This window comes from Mobula birostris, chromosome 19 (genome assembly GCF_030028105.1).
Source record: "Mobula birostris isolate sMobBir1 chromosome 19, sMobBir1.hap1, whole genome shotgun sequence".
Classification (NCBI taxonomy): Eukaryota; Metazoa; Chordata; class Chondrichthyes; order Myliobatiformes; family Myliobatidae; genus Mobula; species Mobula birostris.
This window is the reverse complement of record NC_092388.1, coordinates 33,052,445-33,074,610: the sequence shown is the minus strand read 5'-3', so window position 1 is coordinate 33,074,610 and position 22,166 is coordinate 33,052,445. Positions and strand designations below refer to the sequence as shown.

The window sequence follows — 22,166 nt, the reverse complement described above, 5'->3', positions numbered from 1 at the left end:
CCCACCCGAACAACTCTAGCCAACCAGCTCTCAAGGATATTAGACACCCTCAGGTTCAGATGTAACCCATCCCTTTTGTACAGGTCATACCTTCCCCAGAAGAGATCCCAGTGATCCAGTGATGCTCAAAGCAGCTGTGCAGGTTGACACTGTGGTTAAGAAGGCATATGGTGTATTGGCCTTCACCAATCGTGGAATTGAATCGTGAGGTAATGTTGGACCCTGGTCAGACCACACTTGGAGTACTGTGCTCAGTTCTGGTTGCCTCACTACAGGAAGGATGTGGAAGCCATAGAAGGGGTGCAGAGGAGATTTACAAGGATGCATGCCTTATGAGAATAGGTTGAGTGAACTCGGCCTTTTCTCCTTGGTGCGACAGAGGATGAGATGTGACCTGATAGAGGTGTATAAGATGATGAGAGTCATTGATCGTGTGGATAGACAGAAGCTTTTTCCCAGGGCTGAAATGGTTGCCACAAGAGGACACAGGTTAAAGGTGCTTTGCTGATATCGTTTGATGCTAATGCTGTTGTTTCTTTTCGTACCTTGTGATGCATGGGGTAGCATTTTTGCCATTTCCTTAGTATTTGTCTGTTCTTTATTTTGAGGCCAAGTCGCTAACTTGACTCTCAACCCAGTATGGATGGAAAGAATGGAAGGGGCTGACCAGATTCAAACCTGGGACCATTTGCCTCAAAGTCTAGTGCTGTTGAAACTGCACCACCGTTCAACAAACATGAAAGTATTGCAGGAAAATTTAGAACCAAAACCATTGTTGATTGCAAAACACTTTAGGTTTCATAAGAGGAATCAAAAGGAAGGGGAGTCCATTTCAGCTTACATGGCTGAAGTGGAGAAATTGTCTGAGCATTGTCAGTTCAGTAATAGGCTAATGATGTACTGAGGGATTGTTTAGTTTGGAGGATCTTACCGAAGAAAAGCCTTCAAAAATGGTTCAAAACTGAAACACAACTTACATCTAAAAGAGCAGTTGAAATAGCTGTATCAATGGAAACAACAGACAAAGATAAAACTGAGTTGCATTTAGGAACAAAAGCGAGCATGAACAAAATTGCAGCATCTGAACAGAAACAGGCCTGGCTGAACAAATCACGTTTCCACTGTGGCAGAGGCTCATATAGACCAGACCAATGCAGATTTAAAAGCAAAACTTGCAGAAAATGCCACAAATTTCAACGCATACAAAGAGCATGTTGGACAGACAAAAATAAATGGATGGCATAAGGAAGAGATACAGATAAAAAAGACGTTGTAGTTTCAGAAATAGCACTAATCTGCATGCTGTTGATGAAAAGTCTGATAATAATGAGAGTGACACAAGACTGAGTAGCCTTGAGATTTACTATGTGCAAACTAGAAATAGAGAAGCAATATGGCTTTCACCAGAGGTGAATGGCAAATTAATTAAAATGGAATTGGACTCTGGTTCATCTGTTTCAGTCATTCCACAGAATGCGTTTGAACGGCATTTCAAAGAAACTGAACTGAAACCTACAGATAGCCCACTAAGAACTTTTACTGGAGAAAAGATAACTCCTGTGGGGATGACATGGGTAACAGCGAACTGCAACAAGCAAACAAGCAACACTGGGCTTGTACGTAGAAAATTCAAACAGGCCAGCATTGTGGGGTCATGAGTGGTAGAGACAACTGGTACTAGATTGGAGATCCATCCACCATCTGCATGCCACATCCCCTGCAATAGAGTCAATTGAAAGTGTAGAAGTAAGGTACTGGACGATGCCACAACTGTCTCCATGCTGTACAACATGAACCATTGCCCAACAGAGGAGAAGCACGTGTTGCTACTAACCTCTGTGCCTCTGGTTGGAAAGCACATTGGACGAAGGAAAGACCATGTTGCTCAGAGAAATCATGAAGGTAATGAAATTAGTGGTCTGACTACAACAATTTTTATAGGCAATATATCTGAGAAAGCTTCTGATATGTTAAAGAGACAGTTCCTTGCAAAATGTGGCTTTGTTTTAAGCTGGAAGAGAGTTCAAGGAGCTTCAGGAAAGCTGATATCATTTGTTTTTTTGTGAATCTACTGTTTGTGTTTTAAGGTTATTGCATGAACTTCAAGTGGGAGACAAAAAGCTGCTTATAAAAGTAGATGCAAAGACCAAAACCCAGTTGGATGAAAGGAAGGCCAAAAAGAAAGGAATCAATGGAGATATGAAAACAGAGGATTCATCTCATGATGTTGTGGATGAGGGAACCTTGAGGAGAGATCAGATTGTACAGGGAACAATAGGAGCATTAATAAGAGAGTACTCCAGTGAACTAAATACACCTTCCCAAATCAGAATGCACAAAAACTAGAAAAATAAAAAGAAAGGAGAAGAAAGTTGTCCAGAGCTGTCAGAACCACTTCCTACAGTCTCAGAGTCAATTTCAATAACCACCACTTAGAACCTGAGATAGTTTTCAAAGCCACAAGTTCACCTACCAAGCTGAGTAACTTCCCTTGTCAGTAAAGACTTTATCCCACAAGAGTAAGAAGTCCTCCATAGCGATTATATCTTTCAGCTTGAATAGGACAACTAAAAATTTACTATGTTGTGGATGTCTGTATAGTGGTCGTATAATCTGAGTTGATTTCAGGAGACCTGAGAACAAACCTGACCAATTTCCCCCGGGATCAATAAAGTACGACTATGACTATGACTATGACTATGACTATGACTATTGTATCATGTACTGCGTGTATAGTTGAGGTGCATTCTATATTAAGTCGGAGTTCATAGCTAAGCAGGGAATGTTGTATATTCAATATTTCAGTAATATTTGACTAATCTGGCAAATATATTGTTTGATTAAGCAATATTTATTATTTATATAATTCATTATGGTTATACATAAAATACATGAATTGCATATATTACGATGCTATGCTATGCTATGTGCATGTCTCACTAAAAGTAAAAAAAAACAAAGTTATTCTTACATTTTGGATTTGTCTTTTCCTTTAAATTAGTTTTGTGTTTTGGAGTTACTGTATAAAACATAATGAAGTCCAATATCCATTTACTATTTTGATCATTTTCTGTACTTTCCATGACATTTTAATGTAGCAGAATGTCTAAGATTCAATGGTCTCACAGTGCTTCTAGATTTCCTATATACTTGGGATCCACAGTTCAAAGGAAGTTTGGGGAAAAAAGTCCTGTTGGAAGTTAAGATCCTTGTAAGTAGCTGTAATTCACAAATATTCCATTTCCTTATCTCTCCCACAAAAAATATTCATTGTTCTTATACTTACAACATATAGGCAATTACTCCAAGACTCCACATATCAGTAGGAAATGATACAAAGTCATAATTCACAACTTCAGGTGCAAGAAATTCTGGAGTTCCAAAGTTTATTTTTAGTTTTTCTCTTGGTTTGTATCTGATAAAATAAATCAACAAATTATTATGTTAGACCTCTTTTATCACTCTACTTATTCATTATAAAAAACATTACAGTAAAACACCAGTTAAAGCTAGGATAGGTTTACTATACTTAATTATTTATTCCCCACCTTCTATTACATTAGTTCAGTCATCAGTAAGAGAATAGAAGAGAACATCATTAAAATATCTGAGCAAAGATAGTAAATGATTCAAATATATGGGAAAAATGATGAGATGAGCCTATTTCACATCAATGGCACTGATATGAGACTGATACATAATTGGTGGTCTAGGATTTATGTTAAAATAATGATGAATTTAATGGCTTTCAGTATTAACATACAAAATGTTGAGCAACTTGTTGTGAAGAAGTGAGACCTAATGATTTGTACAGTTTATCTGCAACTTACCTCAACTTGCACGAGATCTACGAAGTTGGTGAAGTTGCAGATTAATTGCAGCTACATTAGGGGTGATACTGATCAATGTAAATATATAATTAATCATGAGGTTAATGTTCTTAAAATGCCAATTAATTTTCCAGTCCTGAAGTGAAGAATTATTAAATATGGAGACTCATTTATCTAAGTTGTAAATGGATGTTGGAGATGCTTTCACATCTAAAATAATTATTCCTTTCTTCCCTTTGTACTTATACTTTTTTTCTTAGTTTGTCCTTTTTCTCATTCTCTTTCAGAATCTGATGTGACTGTACTTTATCCCCTTTATTTCTGTCTCATTGGTTAGGGAGCTAGCCTGAGCAGCACAACAGTGTAGTGGTTAGCAGAAATGCTTTACAACGTCAGTGACCAGTGTTTGGAGTTCGATTTCTGCTGCTGTCAGTAAGGAGTTTGTACATTTGCATCGTGACCACATGTATTTCCTCCAGGCTATCACATCTCAAAGATGTATGGTTAGGGTTAATGAGTCGTTGGCATGCTATGTTGCCACCAGAAAAGTGGTATATTTGTGGGCTACCCCCAGCCCATACAAAACAATAATGCAAATGACCTATTTCACGGTATGTTTTAATCTGTCGATGTGCGTGTGACAAGTATCTTTCTTTAGCTCTTTTTCTATTTCGTTCACTAAAGTCCTGAACAGCAGATTTCCGGAAACATCCACAACAAAGTGGCTGATTTGATACAAGACAGATTAAGTAGTCATGCCCCGCTCCAGCAAATTCTGGCACAACATTCCCAAAATACTACCTTCAGTATATTTATCAAGCTACCTTTCTGAAATATCTTCCACCATTTCCAATGGTTTGAGTACCCACAGGACTCAGTGAAGTCCACCTGAACTTCAATGGGATGATCATTGTTTCAGAGGTTAAAAGAATGTCAGAACATGTATCAGACCACAACATAGATAATTGGAAAAATTTTTTTCTATGGCTGCTGCTGGTATTTTATTAAAAATAACAGTGACAATATTTGTGAAATACAATTGCTTTTCAGCCAATCAGATTTACAAACGCAATTAGCTATTAAATCAGGACGAACCATATCCTGTAACCTTGAAGGGATCAGACATCCCTGAATAACTTTCTCAAGCAAAATTTCTAGGTTTGATTGAAAGAAGCTAAGTTTCATAATGATTCTTCCTGGCATACTGCTGAACCAGCTAAAATATAAAAATAATATCGTAAAGGCAATATGACTTAAGAACATTTGTTTTCTTTAAATTAAACTCTTTTGAGGAAATTCTGATACATTAAGTTAGAGAACTCAAATGCTTTTTCATCCTATTAGCAGACTACAGTTACTTCACGTTTATGTATTTGTTAATTAAAATAATTTCTTACGTTACATTTATTTATTATGTCCTTCACAATTGCTGAACATGTATGTATTTTAAAGACTGTAGTTACTAATATTTTGTTCATAATCCATAAATAAATGAGCATTACCTTCTTGCCAAGCCAAAGTCGATTATCTTTACTTGATTAGCTTCCCGGTTAACACACAAAATGTTCTCAGGCTGAAATTTTAAAGAAAATATCAATATTAAGAAAGAGAAAAGAGATTTGATGCATTGAAGCCCATCCTTCCACTGCGGAAATTCTTCCTACATGCTTTTTAATACAGCTCTAAGCTCTGTAATCTTTGATTTCAACTCCTTGATGAATTATTGTTAAAAAGTCATCGCATGGCTTTGATGAAAATCTGTTATTTGCATATGTGTATTCTTAAAATTTACTTTTCACTCTATTCCCATTCACAATCAGGATCTTTTATTGGTATCTGTGTAACCCTTTGAACCCATTCTGGCCTGCCTGACCTGCATCTCTCCTCTATTTACCTCTCTTTACTCCATTTCCTCCGATATGTTGATCTGGGTCGGGCTTCCCTCTCACGGGACGCCTGCAGTCACAGATAACTTTAGCAGCTGCGTGGCTCCCATCATCCTGCTGCAGCTGTTCCACAGGACGCTGCCAGTAAAGAGGCCCACAGGTGGGGAAACTGAGGCTGCTGTGCTGCTGATGGCCTGTGCACAGCTTAATGCACTCAGAAGGCCTTTCTCACAGCTTCAAAATAACTCTGAGGATCCCAAACATTTCAAAACAGTTTAATACATTTAAATTATGTTAACAATTAAAAATATGACTTTAAAAATTAAAGTATTATAATAATACCTAGGTTTCCCACAAATAATATTTTCATGGAATCAAAATGAATTGCTGTAGCTAGCCTGACTCTCATGAGAAAGAGCGAAGTCTTAACAGAATGTTGGGGGGGGGGGGGGGAGGGAAACATACTTTCCCAAATCTACTCTGAGATATTGCATTGCTTGTCAGCAGAGATGAGAATGTAGTATTATGCGACCTGAGTACAATATCGCATGCAAATATCTCACAGATTATGCGGCTGAATGATGTAACTGGTTGTTCATCTAGCCAAGCATATTAGGATGCTGGATGAAGTGGCACGGAGGCCCATGGCTCTCATAATCAGCTTACATAATACCTCCGCAACTTCAGTGCCATCAGTCGAGGGCTCAGTGCTGGGCTCCTCTATCAGTCGCAGCAGATACTATCACATCCTGAGCTTTATTTCCTTATCTTTCTATTCCTCCCAGCAACTCTTAAGTTTGCTTTATGAAACGCTAGGTACAAACGGCCTCCTCACATCGGCAGTAATACTCCAACCTGTGTCATTATGCACCCGAGTACTGTGGGTACGCACGTTCTCCATGCTGATCCAGAAATACTCCAGGTATCAAGCTATGCCATCAAACCCTTGGGTGAACAACTGCTTCTCCCTAACTGACTGGAATGTGACTTACAAAATAACAATCTGTCTTGGATGTTAAACCTTAGCTCTAGGGAGCAACCACTTGTACCTAGGTGTTTTAAATAACCTTCTCGTGGCATACATTAAAAATGACAGAGGCTAGAGACCAATAATATCTCAACATTGCATGAGTTAAATATGGAACACCAGGGAAATCTTAGGAAACACTGGGCCTGTGTACGGAGACAGGAATCACACACATAGTTGTGTGTAATTTGCTCTCCCGCATGAGAAAATGTTAATATGTTAGTCACAAGGGAAAAGAATATTCAGTTCTCTGAAATAACAATTTCAAGTATTTATAATTTAACTTTGTTATAATTTCTTTGCTGTGGGTAAATTTTAACTGGCTTGCAAAGGGGTTCACAAATATCTTTCACCACCATTTACCTTCAGGTCCAGATGAAGGATGTACATCTGATGCATATATTGAAGTCCTTCACAAATCTGCTTTACAAATAAGATTGTGTCCATTTCGGTTAAATTGTAGTTTTCATCTATGATCCTGTCAAATAGTTCGCCACCTTCAATACTGTATGGAAAAAGGTGAATTCATGATTCATTGAACAACATCCTGTGACAATTCCTGCTGCAAGATAGAAGAGTAATATTCATTGTTGGTCACACACCCTGAATGTACAATACTATGGCTGTTGCGAACTATGATCCTGTTCCCAAATGTATTTTCACTGAACTCCATGAAACTTCAGATCTGGAGTACAAGGCGCCATTTGCATATTAGCTTATGTGCTCAAAGATAAGTTTTGACCTCTGAGATTTAGTTCTTCAGCGTGCAGATTTCCTTTGTTTTTTGTTCTCATTAGGTTAATTGAGCTGGCTGCTGATTAGGACCAGGTTTGCTCTATGTGTTCAATTATAATGTCAGTAGTAACAAAATCAAAAACTACATACAGTATGCTATAAATCTCTAATGACCCTCAGTTAATCAGGCAGCCTCTGTAGGACTCTGCTTCTGAATTTCACTTGTTTCCTCTCTGCCCAGTTCTGCTGAAGGATTTCTTCTCTGAAACATGAGCTGTTTTTCTTTCCACAGATGCAGAGGTTTCCAGTACTTTTTGTTTTTAATATATTGACTGTACCCCTATTTTAATGTCACTCCATAATTAAGTTTGGTAAAAGATACTGAACATGGTCTTTGTTCACACTCATACCACTAATGATGCATTTTGTTTTAAATTGCTTAAACCCAGTCTATGAACTGGTTGCCTAAGCTTCCACTTCGGACATTGGAGTACACAACAAATGCGTGTGAAACTCCAGACACCTTCACCTGCTATTGACACCACTGAAAGTAAAACTGAGAATTGGCAAAAATGGAGCTGTTGTGCCCCTTCTCCATTCAAACAAGACCAGAAGACATGGGAGCAGAAGTAGATAACTTGGCCATCGAGTCTGCTCTGCCATTCCATCATGCCTGATTTATTATCCCTCTCAACACCATTCTCCTGCCTTCTCCCTGTAACCTTTGACACCTTGATTAATCAATGACCTATCGGCCTCCGAGTTTAAAGATGCCTGATGACGTTGCCTCCACTGCAACCTGTGGCAGTGAATTCCACAGATTCACCACCCTCTTGCTAAAGAACTTCCTCCTCATCTTTATTTTAAATGGCCGTCCCCCTATTCTGAGGCTGTGCTCTCTGGTCTTGAACTCCCCCACTATGGGAAACATCCTCTCAACATTCACTCTATCTAGGCTTTTCAATATTTGATAGGTTTTAATGAAATCCCCCCTCATTCTTCTAAAATCCAGTTAGTAAAGGCCCAAGGGCATCAAACACTCCTCATACATTTACCCTTTGATTCCCAGGGTTATTCTCATGAACCTCCTAAGGACCCGCTCCGATGGCAGTACATTCTTTCTTAGATAAGGGGCCCAAAACTACTCATAATACTCCAAGAGTGGTCTGACCAATGCCTTATAAAACCTCAACATTACATCTTTGTTTTTATATTCTAATCCTCTGAAAATGAATGCTAACATTGCATTTGTCTTCCTTACCACTGACTTAACCTGAAAATTAACCTTTAGGAAATGCTGCCCGAGGATTCCAAGTCCCTTTGCACCTCTGAATTTTGAATTTTTTCCCCATTTAGAAAGTAGTCTTTGCTTTTATTCCTTCTACCAAAGTGCATAATTGCATGATTATAGACTTCCCTACGCAGTATTCCTTCTTCCATTTCTTTGCCCATTCTCCTAATCTGTCTGAATTCTTCTGCAGACAGCCTGCTTCCTCAACACTACCTGCCCTTGCAAATATCTTTGTATTGTCTGGAAACCTGGCCACAAAACCATCAATTCAGTGATCCAAATCATTGACATATAATGGGAAAAGAAGTGGTCCCAATGCTGAACCCTGAGGAAATGGAAGAGCTCAAATACCTTAGCTAATGTGGAAGAGTCATCAGGCAAAGATATAATACTGAAGACACTAGAGACTACAGATGATGGAATATGGAGCAAACAACAAGTTGTTTGAGGAACTCAATACAGTATGAAACATATAACCGTATAACAATTACAGCACAGAAACAGGTCATCTCGGCCCTTCTTGTCCTTGCCAAACTCTTACTCTCACCTAGTCCCACCGACCTGCACTCAGCCCATAACCCTCCATTCCTTTCCTGTCCATATACCTATCCAATTTAACTTTAAAGGACAACATCGGACCTGCCTCAACCACTTCTGCTGGAAGCTCGTTCCACACAGCTACCACTCTCTGAGTAAAGAAGTTCCCCCTCATGTTACCACTAAACTTTCGCCCTTTAACTCTCAACTCATGTCCTCTTGTTTGAATCTCCCCCACTCTCAATGGAAAAAGCCTATCCATGTCAACTCTATCTATCCCCCTCATAATTTTAAATACCTTTTATCAAGTCCCCCCTCAACCTTCTACGCTCCAAAGAATAAAGACCCAACTTGTTCAACCTTTCTCTGTAACTTAGGAGATGAAACCCAGGTAACATTCCAATAAATCTTCTCTGTACTTGCTCAATTTTGTTGACCTCTTTCCTATAATTCGCTGACCAGAACTGTACAAAATACTCCAAATTTGGCCTTACCAATGCCTTGTACAATTTCAGCATTACATCCCAACTCCCATACATCTGTGGAGGCAAAAGGACTAGCGCAAGATTCACATGCAACTCCTTCAATGTGGTTTACTGCACTTGATGCTCTCGATGTAGTCTTCTCTACATTGGTGAGACCAAGCATGGACTGGTAACTCTTTTGCTGAGCTCCTGTGCTCTGTCACAGGGGCCATCCTGAGTGCCAGGTTGCAAGATATCTTAATGTCCTTATCTATTCTCACACTAACCTGTCTGTCCTTGGCCTTCTCCACTGCCAGAGAAGGGCCAAATACGAACTTTAAGAACAGCACCCCATATACACCTGGGTAATCTACAACCACACAGCATGAATATTGAATTCTCCAATTTCAGGTAATGAGAACCCCTTCTGTTCATTGCTCCACCCTTCTGATTCACCCAGGCCTTTCACACACAATCTTCATTCCAACCTCTGTCCATCACCCTGTTCTCTGGTCTCTTTCCCTACCCCCACATGGCTTCACCTGCCTATCACCCAGGCACTCAACTCAGTGAGTGCTCTATCTCCTTGTGCAGCTGTTCCCATCTGCCCCCATTCCTTCCCTCATCTGGTTCCACTTATTATCTTCCTTCCTTATCAGATGTCAGAATTTGCAGCCCTTCATTGTTTATAGTGACAACCTCCCAGCCTCTGCTGAAACTGGTATCAATACAATAGCTATTACACTGTCATATTGTTGTAAAACTCCAAGCAATGCATTAATGTCCTACAGGGAAGAAGACTTACAACCTTGCCAACATTAGAGCAGCGACTGGACACTTAGCTCATATTTACGATATGAAAACATATATCATGACATCTTAATTTGTTTTTGATAAACTTAGATAATCTAATGGTTCATTATTAATTCAAATGTATATTTTCAGATTCTTCTATTGGAAATTTGGCTGGAACTCCATTGCATTATCCAGTGAGGAATTTGGTGATTAATTTTGAATTGTATTGCATTAAATCAAAAAAAAACAGAGGATTAAGCAGAAAGCAGATGTAGTTGCCCACTTTGGTTGCCTATTCCCTTTCCGTGCTTCTACCTCTCGTCTTCTTACATCCATCTTCTACGCCCTAACCCTGTTCAAGCCAAATCAATAGTTAACAGTTTCTGCTACCCTACTGAATACTTCTTAACTGTGTGTGCGGGAGGAGAGAGAAGCCGCGTGCTGCGCGTGCACAGCCCTCCAGTGAAAAATGATATCATATCCGTTAAATAGGAGCCGTAAACAATTCTGATTTGATGGAGATGGACGTGAAAGCACAGGGGAACTCTGGAAAAATTTCTGAAATGCTCGTTCGCTGCTGTCGTTACTGCGTGGTCAGAAATCTTCTGGAGGGTAGGCCTCAAAATCCCCGGCTTTCCCTGCTGTTGGCGACCGAGATGGAGGTCGAATTGTTCAGATAGAGATGGCGCTCGGTACTCGGTGTCGGAGAGCTGATCAGAGCTCGAAGTTTTCGGATGACTCAGAGTCGAACCGTGGTCGGGTATGGCAGGGAGAGTTTTTCTTCCTTCTCCCGTTTGCGTGAGGTGTGGGACATTTGAGAGACTTTGAACTTTTACTGTGCTCATGGACTTCCTCATCAAGTTATGGTACTGTTGCACTGTTGTAACTATATGTTATAATTATGTGGTTTTGTTAGTTTTTTTCAGTCTTGGTCTGTCCTGTGTTTTGTGATATCACACCGGAGGAAATATTCTATCATTTCTTAATGCATGCATTACTAAATGACAATAAAAGAGGACTGCGTGTCTTCATAATCTAATCTAAAAACTACAATTAACGAATGCAGTCCTGACGAAGGGTCTCGGCCTGAAACGTCAACTGCACCCCTTCCTACAGATGCTGTCTGGCCTGCTGCGTTCACCAGCAACTTTGATGTGTGTTACTACAATTAACGAGTTCTTTTATCCAAGTCCAAAGCTTTCATGTATAATGAGGAATAAAATTGACCAAGCTCAATTTAAAATGCATGTAATCCTTCCAAAGTTGTTTGAACTTTCACTTGGATTGGTCTCAGTAGTGTTCATGACAACTTAGGATATGTTTGCTCTTGGCTATGCTTTGAGCACCAAGTGGAACACATCTTTATATCCTTAAGTATGAATGTCTAAGAACTAGAAACTTGACTGATGTTTGATGCAACTTACTATTCCATGATCAGAATGATATCATTCTTTGTTTCAAAAGCATCATACAGCTGGATGAGATTTGTATGATTCAGTTGATTCATGACTTGGATCTCATTCTTAACTTCCTCCTGTTAAACAATAATAATACATATAATGTCAAAAACAAATCAAATAAATCACGTTGGAAACAGCTGACATTATTCTGGAAGGGATATACCTTCTGCTTAGCTGCTCTAGTTTTAATAATCTTGGCTGCCAAGGTGAGGCCTGTAGCCTTTTCAATGCATTTATGTACTTGTCCAAATCGTCCCCTGTAATGAATAGACAGAAAAATAATAAGATATTTCAAGCCATTGCAACTTATTCGCTTAAATGAAGTTTGCATGAAAGGGGTGTATATATTGCCAAGAAATTTTAGAAGTATGACTGCATTAGCTACATATATAATAGCCTTGTGGCTCAGTTACTTAACTAGTCATCAAAGGCTTGGTCCATTGAGCTGAAGACTTCTAATCCAAATATGGCAAATAAAATAATTAGATTCAACTAATTATACTACATTTGCTATGTTCATTTAGTAGGTGCAACGTTACTATGATGATTTCTTGCAGTTAACGAAATGGTTTACTGATGTTCTGAGGCCTGGCCCACAAATGATTGCAGACTCACAGCAATGACGGTAAACTCTGAAATCCTAATTCTGAGTATTTAGGAACAATAGACGTTGGACTGTCCACCGATGCCCACTGGAGTAAATGATATATCATTAATCTCCCAAATCATTTTGGGGAAAGATGACGTGTGACAGAGTTAGAACTGTGTCCAATACCTCTTTGGCAATTTAAACCTTTAGATAAACTTTAAGCAGAACTGACCCTCCAAGGACTGCAGATTTCTGTATTGTATAGTAATTGCTGATCTGCGCTGCATTGGTTGAGACAATCCGATGCTCAAATGGAGCTGGTGGAACAGGGCCATCATCTGAACCAGAAAAGATAAAACAAGCAAAAATGTTGGCACGCGGATCTGTTGCAACCATTACATAACATTAAGAAGTTGACATTAACACTTAATGTATTGTACTATAATGGATTAAGAAGGAAGCAATGAATGAGTGACTTGTATTTTACATTGTTATACCTATTACAATGGCACAGAAGGGAAACATTGGCTCTCAAGAAATGAATCCTATCAGGCCCATTCACTCCTCTTTATTTACTTGTAACCCTGTATCTATCATTGATGCTGACGTGGAGACGGTTAAGACCTCCATGTTTCTAAGTGTTAACATCACCATAACTTGTCCTGGTCCAACCACATGGACACCATGGCCAAGCAAGCACAACAGCACCTTTGCTTCCTCATAAGGCTAAGGAAATTTTGCACGCCCCCATTGACCCTCAATAACTTTTATGGATGGACCTTTGAAAACATCCTATCTGGATGCTTCGCAGGATGGTATGGCAACTACTTTCTTTGCCCAAGACAGCAAAGTATTACAGAGAGCTGTGGACAATGTAATCAAAGACAATACTCTGGACATTCTCAGTTAACATAATTGTCAACATAATCAAAGGCAATATTCTGGACATTCTCAATTCTCCTCATTTCCATCAGGCAGAAGATATAAACTCTTGAACATATGCACTATCGGGCTCAAGGACAGCTTCTATTCCACTGGTATAAGACCGCTGAATTGATCTCTGTAAGTCAAAGATGAACATTTGAATCTTTAATCTACTTTGTCGTGGCTCTTCCACCTTATTGTTCTGCTTCACTGTACTTGCTCTGCAACTGTAACACAAAATCTGTTCTTGCTTTTCCTCGTGTACTATCTGGCTATCTTGATGTACTTAAGTTTTGAAATGAACTGTATGGATAGCATGCAAAACAAAGTTCTATGCTCTACCTTGGTACCTTATTCCTTCTCACCTGCCCATCTGCTCACTTTTGCTTCTATTGCCTACACTAAGGGATAATTTGCAGTGGATAATTAACCAACTCTGGGTGGTGGGACAGAGATACATCTCTACCAAAGGAGGTGTGGAGGTGTAAGGCACTACTTCCCTCCACTAGCCTGCAGGTCACCCTTGGGCAAGGTGTAGAACTTGTTTATCATCCCCCCCCCACCAACTAGAGTCACATCAAGCCATGGAAGCAGGTGGTGGATGATCATATGAACAGCTGGTGCATATCGCAACTTCCAGTTATGCGACCACTGACCCCAGGCAGACGGCCCCTGAAGAGTATTGATAATGGCTGGGGTCCTGTAAAGACACTGCCCAGAAGAAGGCAACGGCAAACCACTTCTATAGAAAAATTTCCCATGAACAATCATGGTCAAGGAAGGACCATGATCGCCCACGTCATACGACGCTGCTCATAACGAACGAACAAGTTATCCAACTGGCTTGGATTTAGTTTTATCATGAACTTTTAAATGAGACAGAATGTGTCAATGTGAAGTGATTATGGCACTGCTTGCAACACAATACTACTGTAAAGTATGTTCTGCATTAACACAGTTGACATTACCCTTCTTTCCACTGCTTCGTCAAAGGCTCTGCAAACACCCAAACCTCAGTAAAGTGAGCATCAAGAAATGTCAGTCAGTTGTTGATACTTAACGCACATGGCCAAGGAATTTTGGTGATCACAGGTTTAGATGCACACAAATATTCTTCACTGCACACTTTTTCTTCATGATTTTAGAGGAAAGAGTGAATGTTCCTGGAGAGTGTACTCACAGTGTTTACTTGATTTTGAAATTACTTTGGGTTTGGCACTCAATTTATACTCAAAAACATTAATATTAGTACCCTGTTTAAGTACTAACCCTGAATTGGATATGTGACAATTAGTTGGCCAGAAAATAATTGATTTGAAAACTGAGTGCATTCATTATTGGGGCCTGACTTAAGACCATAAGACATATAAGCAGAATTAGGCCATCTGGCCCATCGAGTCTGCTCCGCCATTCAATCATAGCTGATCCTTTTTTTCTCTCCTCCTCAACCCCAGTTCCCAATCTTCTCCCTGTAATCTTTGATGCCATGTCCAAGCAAGAACTTATCAATCTCTGCCTTAAATACATCCAACAACCTGGCTTTCACAGCTGCATTTGGCAACAAGTTCCATAAATTCACCACCCTTTGGCTAAAAAAATTTCTCCACATCTCTCTATCCTGAGGCTGTGCCCTCTTGTCCTAGACTCTCCCACCATGGGAAACATTCTTTCAACATCTACTCTGTCTGGGCCTTTCAACATTCAAAAGGTTTCATTGAAAGCCCCCCTCCCCCCCCCCGTCCTTCTAAATTCCAGCGAGTACAGATATAGAGCCATCAAACATTCCTCGTATGATAATCCGTTCATTCCTGGAATCATCCTTGTGAACCTCTTCTGAACCCTCTCCAATGCCAGCACATCTTTTCTTAGACGAGGAGCCCAAAGCTGTTCACAATACTCAAAGTGAGGCCATACCAGTGCCTTATAAAGCCTCGGCATCACATCCCTGCTCTTGTATTCCTAGTCCTCTTGAAATAAATATTAACACTGCGTTTGCCATCCTCACCACCAACTCAACCTGAAAGTTAACCTTTAGGGTGTTCTGCACAAGGACTCCCAAGTCCCTTTGCATCTCAGATTTTTGGACTTTCTCCCTGTTTAGAAAATAGTCTGCACATTTATTTCTACTACCAAAGTGCATGACCATGCATTTGCCAACATTATATTTTGTTTGCCACTTCTTGCCCATTCTCCTAATACGTCTAAATTCTCTGCATCCTACCTGTTTCCGCAACACTACCTGCACTTCCACCAATGTTTATATCATCTATAAACTTGGCAACAAAGCCAACTATTCCATCACCTAAATTATTTATATACAGCATAAAAAGAAGTAGTTCCAACACCGACCCCTGCAGAACACCACTAATCACTGGTAGCCAACCAGAAAAGGATCCGTTTATTCCCACTCGCTGCCTCCTACCAATCAGCCAATGCTCTAACCAAGTCAGTAACTCTCCTGTAGTATCATGGGCTCTTAACTTGGTAAGCAGCCTCATGTGTGGCACCTTGTCAAAGGCCTTCTGAAAGTCCAGATATACAATATCCACTGCATCCCCTTTATCTATCCTACTTGTAATCTCCTCAAAGAATTCCAACAGGTTTGTCAGGCAGGATTTTCCCTGAAGGAAACCATGCTGAGTCTGTACTATCTTCTCCTATGTCACCAAGTGCTCCATCACCTCATCCTGAACAGTTGACTCGGACATCTTCCCAATCACTGAGATCAGGCTAACTGGTCTATAATATCCTTTCTGCTGTCTTCCTACTTTCTTAAAGAGTCGAGTGACGTTTGCAATTTTCCAGTCCTCTACACCATGCCAGAGTCCATTGATTTTTGAAAGATCATTTCTAATGTCACCACAATCTCTAACACTACCTCTTTCAGAACCCTAGGGTGCAGATCATCTGGTTCAGGTGACTTATGTACCTTTAGGTCTTTCAGCTTTTTGAACACCTTCTCTCTTGTAATAGTAACTGCACCCACTTCTCTTCCTTCACACACTACAACATCAGGCAGACTGCTAGTATCTTCCACAGTGAAAACTGATGCAAAATACACATTTAGTTCTCCTTGTCCCCCATTATTATTTCTTCTGTCTCATTTTCTAGCGGTCCTATATCCTCTCTCATTTCTCTTTTATTTTTAACATACTTGTAAAAACTTTTACTATTCACTTTGATATTATTTGCTAGCTTGCTTTCATATTTCTTGTGGTCTTGTGATATTTTATCTTTTCCCTTCTAAGGATTTTTTTGGTGTTTTCTGTAGGTTTTTAAAAACTTCCTAATCCTCTATCTTCCCACAAACCTTTGCTTTGTTTTTTCCCCTTTCTTTTGTTTTTACAATTGTTTTGACTTCCCTTGTCAGTCATGATTGTACTATTTTACCATCTGAGTATTTCTTCATTTTTGGAATACATATGTCCTGCATCTTCCTCATTTTTTCCCAGAAACACACGTCATTGCTGCTCTGCCGACATCCCTACCAGCAGCTCCTTCCAGTTTACTTTGGCCATCTCCTCTCTCATACCACTGTAATTTCCCTTACTCCACTGAAATACTGCTACATCAGACTTTACTTTCTCCCTATCTTCCTATCTGTAGGTACAGAGGAGATGTCAGGGGTAAGTTTTTTTTTATGCAGAGAGTGGTGAGTGCATGGAATGGGTTGCCGGTGACGATGGTGGAGGCGGATACAATAGGGTCTTCTAAGAGGCTCCTGGATAGGTACATGGAGCTTAGAAAAATAGTGGGCTATGGGTAACCCAAGGTAATTTCTAAAGTAAATATATATTTGATACAATATTGTGGGCCGAAGGGCCTGTATTGTGCTGTAGGTTTTCTATGTTTCTATCAGATTTCAAGTTGAACTCAATCATATTGTGATCACTGGCTCCTGAAAGTTCTTTTACCCTAAGCTCCCTAATCACCTCAGGTTTTTTACATAATAACCGATCAGTATAGCTGATCCCCTAGTAGGCTCACTGACAAACTGCTCTAAAAAGCCATCTCTTAGGCATTCAGCAAACTCACTCTCTTGAGATCCATTACCAACCTGATTTTCCCAATCGACCTGCATGTTAAAATCTCCCATGACTACCATAACATTGCCCTTTTGACATGCCTTTTCTATTTCCTGTTGTAATCTGTGGTTCACCTCCCAGCCACTGTTGGGAGGCCTGTATATAACTGCCATCAATGTCCTTTTATCCCTATTTCGCATCACCTCCCTCATAGTTCCGCCTCCTTCTACTATTGTTCTCCTGCCAATCACCTCCCTGCTTCCCCTCCCCCACCCCTTTGTCTTAAAAATTACTGTTTTTTTCAACTACCAGCATTCTTCAAATCCTCCCCAAAGTTCTTCCTTCAGTCCTGACGAAGGGTTTTGACCCGAAATGTCTCGACTAATCTTTTCAACTGATGCTGACTGACCTGCTGAGTTCCTCCAGTGCATTGTGAGTGTTCCTTTTACTCTTGCAGTTTCTTAGGTCAACCCACAAAGATTCAACATATTCCAATCCTATGTCACATCTTTCTACTGATTTAATGCCTTTCTTTACCAGTAGAGCCACACCATCCCCTCTGCCTATCTTCCTGTCCCTCCAATATAATGTGTAACCTTGGATATTCAGCTCCCAACTATAACCATCCTTCAGGCACAATTCAGTGATGTCTACAACATCATACCTGGCAATCTATAATTGTGCAACAAGATCATCCACCTTATTTCTTATACTACATGCACTTCAATACAACACCTTGAGTACCGTGTTTGCTATCCTTACTGCTTCTGCATCCAGAATGATTTGATACTCAGCCTGTTGACTGCAACTAAGTCCCATCACCTCCCAGCCCTTCCTGACAGTCTGACTGCATGCTATCTTTATTTTTTTATCATCTGTCCTATCCTGAGTTCCTTCACTCCAGTTCCCACCCCTCTGCCAAATTAGTTCAAATTCTCCCCGGCAGCTCTTACAAACCTGCCGCAAGAATATTTGAACAGGTCATACCTCCCCCAGAAGAGATCCCAATGATCCAAGAACCTGAAGCCCTGACCCCTGCACCAGCTTCTCAACCACACATTTATCTGCCAAATCATCCTGTTTCCACCCTCATTGGCACATTTCTACCCTGATGGTGACTTACCTGCCATCCCCTACACTTGTTTGGCTTCAGATGAACTGATGGTAATTAATCATACTCACTGCATATTCTGACTGAATCTGTAGTTATCCAAAAGTAGTAGTGAGTGAATTTAATTATCAGTCATCTAAAATGCAACAACTGCAGGTTGCTAGGCTGGTTACCTTGTCAGGCCTCCCTAGTGCTGCTAATTAACCATCTCTGTCCACTGTTGTTGAGAAGAGTTAATGGCTGATGTGTACCGTGCACTTGAGTATGTATATTTGGGCATCCACCCAAATTATCCACAGTAAATCAAGGAAAACCCCCGTTTCAATCCTTTTCATCTTCCTTCTGTCTCAGCTGCTGGGCTTTTTACTCTTTCTGTCTGTATAATATTGATTTAGTTTAGTCTGTCTGCACTTGAAATATTAGTTATGTAAACCAATATTGTGTGTACTCAAGCCTTTTCATCTCTTTTGAACTTAGAAGTTGCTTCTGTACAGGTAAGGACTTTAGAAGATAACTCCAATTATAATATAAACATACTTTGGATCTGATCTAATACTAGATTGTGGTGCAGAGAGTTGCCCAGGTGAACTAGTCTCAATCTCCCTATCTTCAAAGTCAGAATGGTTTTGCTGCCTAATTTACTTTTCATTGGCTCAGCATTGACACTGCCTTGCATTGACATACATTGTCATGAGCTTTGATCCTCAAACAATAGGATATATATTAGGGCTGTACTTGCCAATCACGATGTGGCCCCTCTCTTCAGTTTTTTGTACCACCGTATTATTTTCTTGCTGTTTGGCAGTGGACGTTGTTGTATCTTGACTTAGCCTAGGCTCTGATGTGCTCTCCTGGCTGCAGACTTTTTTCTCTACTCTGCTCTTTTTGCTGTCATCTTTCACCAGGTCTTCTCTGGTTCCCCTTTTACTGTAAGTGCTCAGATCCTTGTCTTTCTGTTGTTCAATATTATCAGATATTTCTCCTTCAGGTTCTGCTGCTGCTGGTAGCAAAGAACTGGCTTCTCTTTCGTTCTCTCCACATCTATTGAAAGGTAAAGAGTACATTTTAGTATCCAGAAATAAGTCAATTAAAATATATATTCCATGATTTGATAGCGTTCCTGCTCTTTACATTAATCCTACATTGTTTTCTCCCCATTATCACATCAACCAACCCTTGCCCTGCACTTTGCCTCCCCCATTCCCAGATTCTATCACTCACATACATAGAACCATAGAACCATAGAAACTACAGCACAGAAACAGGCCCTTTGGCCCTTCTTGGCTGTGCCGAACTATTTTCTGCCTAGTCCCACTGACCTGCACACGGACCATATCCCTCCATACACCTCCCATCCATGTATCTGTCCAATTTATTCTTAAATGTTAAAAAAGAACCCACATTTACCACCTCGTCTGGCAGCTCATTCCATACTCCCACCACTCTCTGTGTGAAGAAGCCCCCCCTAATGTTCCCTTTAAACTTTTCCCCCCTCACCCTTAACCCATGTCCTCTGGTTTTTTTCTCCCCTTGCCTCAGTGGAAAAAGCCTGCTTGCATTCACTCTATCTATACCCATCATAATTTTATATACCTCTATCAAATCTCCCCTCATTCTTCTACGCTCCAGGGAATAAAGTCCTAACCTATTCAACCTTTCTCTGTAACTGAGTTTCTCAAGTCCCGGCAACATCCTTGTAAACCTTCTCTGCATTCTTTCAACCTTATTTATATCCTTCCTGTAATTTGGTGACCAAAACTGAACACAATACTCCAGATTTGGCCTCACCAATGCCTTATACAACCTCATCATAACATTCCAGCTCTTATACTCAATACTTCGATTAATAAAGGCCAATGTACCAAAAGCTCTCTTTATGACCCTACCTACCTGTGACGCCACCTTTAGGGAATTTTGTATCTGTACTCCCAGATCCCTCTGTTCCACTGCACTCCTCAGTGCCTTACCATTAACTCTGTATGTTCTACGTTGGTTTGTCCTTCCAACGTGCAATACCTCACACTTGTCAGTATTAAACCCCATCTGCCATTTTTCAGCCCATTTTTCCAACTGGTCCAAGTCCCTCTGCAGGCTCTAAAAACCTTCCTCACTGTCTACTACACCTCCAATCTTTTTATCATCAGCAAACTTGCTGATCCAATTTACCACATTATCATCCAGATCATTGATATAGATGACAAATAACAATGGACCCAGCACTGATCCCTGCGGCACACCACTAGTCACAGGCCTCCACTCAGAGAAGCAATTCTCTACCACCACTCTCTGGCTTCTTCCATCGAGCCAATGTCTAATCCAATTTACCACCTCTCCATGTATACCTAGCGACTGAATTTTCCTAACTAACCTCCCATGTGGGACCTTGTCAAAGGCCTTACTGAAGTCCATGTAGACAATATCCACTGCCTTCCCTTCATCCACTTTCCTGGTAACCTCCTCGAAAAACTCCAACAGATTGGTCAAACATGACCTACCACGCACAAAGCCATGTTGACTCTCCCTAATAAGCCCCTGTGTATCCAAATACTTGTAGATTCTGTCTCTTAGTACTCCCTCCAATAACTTACCTACTACTGACGTTAAACTCACTGGCCTATAATTTCCCAGATTACTTTTCGATCCTTTTTTAAACAACGGAACAACATGAGCCACTCTCCAATCCTCTGGCACTTCACCTGTAGACAGGGACATTTTAAATATTTCTGCCAGGGCCCCTGCAATTTCAACACTAGTCTCCTTCAAGGTCCGAGGGAACACTCTGTCAGGTCCCGGGGATTTATCCACTTTAATTTTCCTCAAGACAGCAAGCACCTCCTCCTTTTCAATCTGTACAGTTTCCATGGTCTCACTACTTGATTCCCTCAATTTCATAGATTTCATGCCAGCTTCCTTAGTAAATACAGATGCAAAAAACCTGTTTAAGATCTCCCCCATTTCCTTTGGTTCCGCACAAAGCCGACCACTCTGATCTTCAAGAGGACCAATTTTATCCCTTACAATCCTTTTGCTCTTAATATACTTGTAAAAGCTCTTTGGATTATCCTTCACTTTGACTGCCAAGGCAACCTCATGTCTTCTTTTTGCCCTCCTGATTTCTTTCTTAAGTATTTTCTTGCACTTCTTATGCTCCTCAAGCACCTGATTTACCCCCATATTAGGAGCAATTTACAGTGTCTAACTGAATTACCAAATGGTGCAGTTTTGTGATGTGAAACAAAATCAGAGAATCCTGGAGAAACTCATGTGGTCACAGTGAAAATGTACAAACTACATCACCACTGCCATTTTCCTCAGATACTTTGGAAAATGGCTTGAGTGAAAAAAGCAGACTGCATGGGTTTTCTCCGGGCACTCTGGTTGCCTGTCAGTTATATTGACAACAAGTATTGTAAGGAAGCCTTGAAAGTGAGCCTGTAGGTCATAGAATCAGTTCAGAATACTGGTGATTGAAGTTATCCATGCTGGTTCTGG

General features: G+C 40.3%; 1 protein-coding gene across 1 annotated transcript in view; it reads right to left on the bottom strand.

Moving 5' to 3' along the window:
* The window catches only part of mylk4b (myosin light chain kinase family, member 4b), a 204,608-nt gene that overhangs the window by 28,837 nt on the left and 153,605 nt on the right, over positions 1 to 22,166 (bottom strand). The window contains exons 5-11 of the mRNA XM_072283392.1: positions 19,414 to 19,715; positions 12,847 to 12,952; positions 12,189 to 12,282; positions 11,990 to 12,099; positions 7,107 to 7,248; positions 5,333 to 5,403; positions 3,287 to 3,415 (exon numbers count right to left, since the gene is read on the bottom strand). Of these exons, the coding sequence (XP_072139493.1) occupies positions 3,287 to 3,415; positions 5,333 to 5,403; positions 7,107 to 7,248; positions 11,990 to 12,099; positions 12,189 to 12,282; positions 12,847 to 12,952; positions 19,414 to 19,715 (954 nt within the window). The remainder of the gene's footprint in view (positions 1 to 3,286; positions 3,416 to 5,332; positions 5,404 to 7,106; positions 7,249 to 11,989; positions 12,100 to 12,188; positions 12,283 to 12,846; positions 12,953 to 19,413; positions 19,716 to 22,166) is intronic.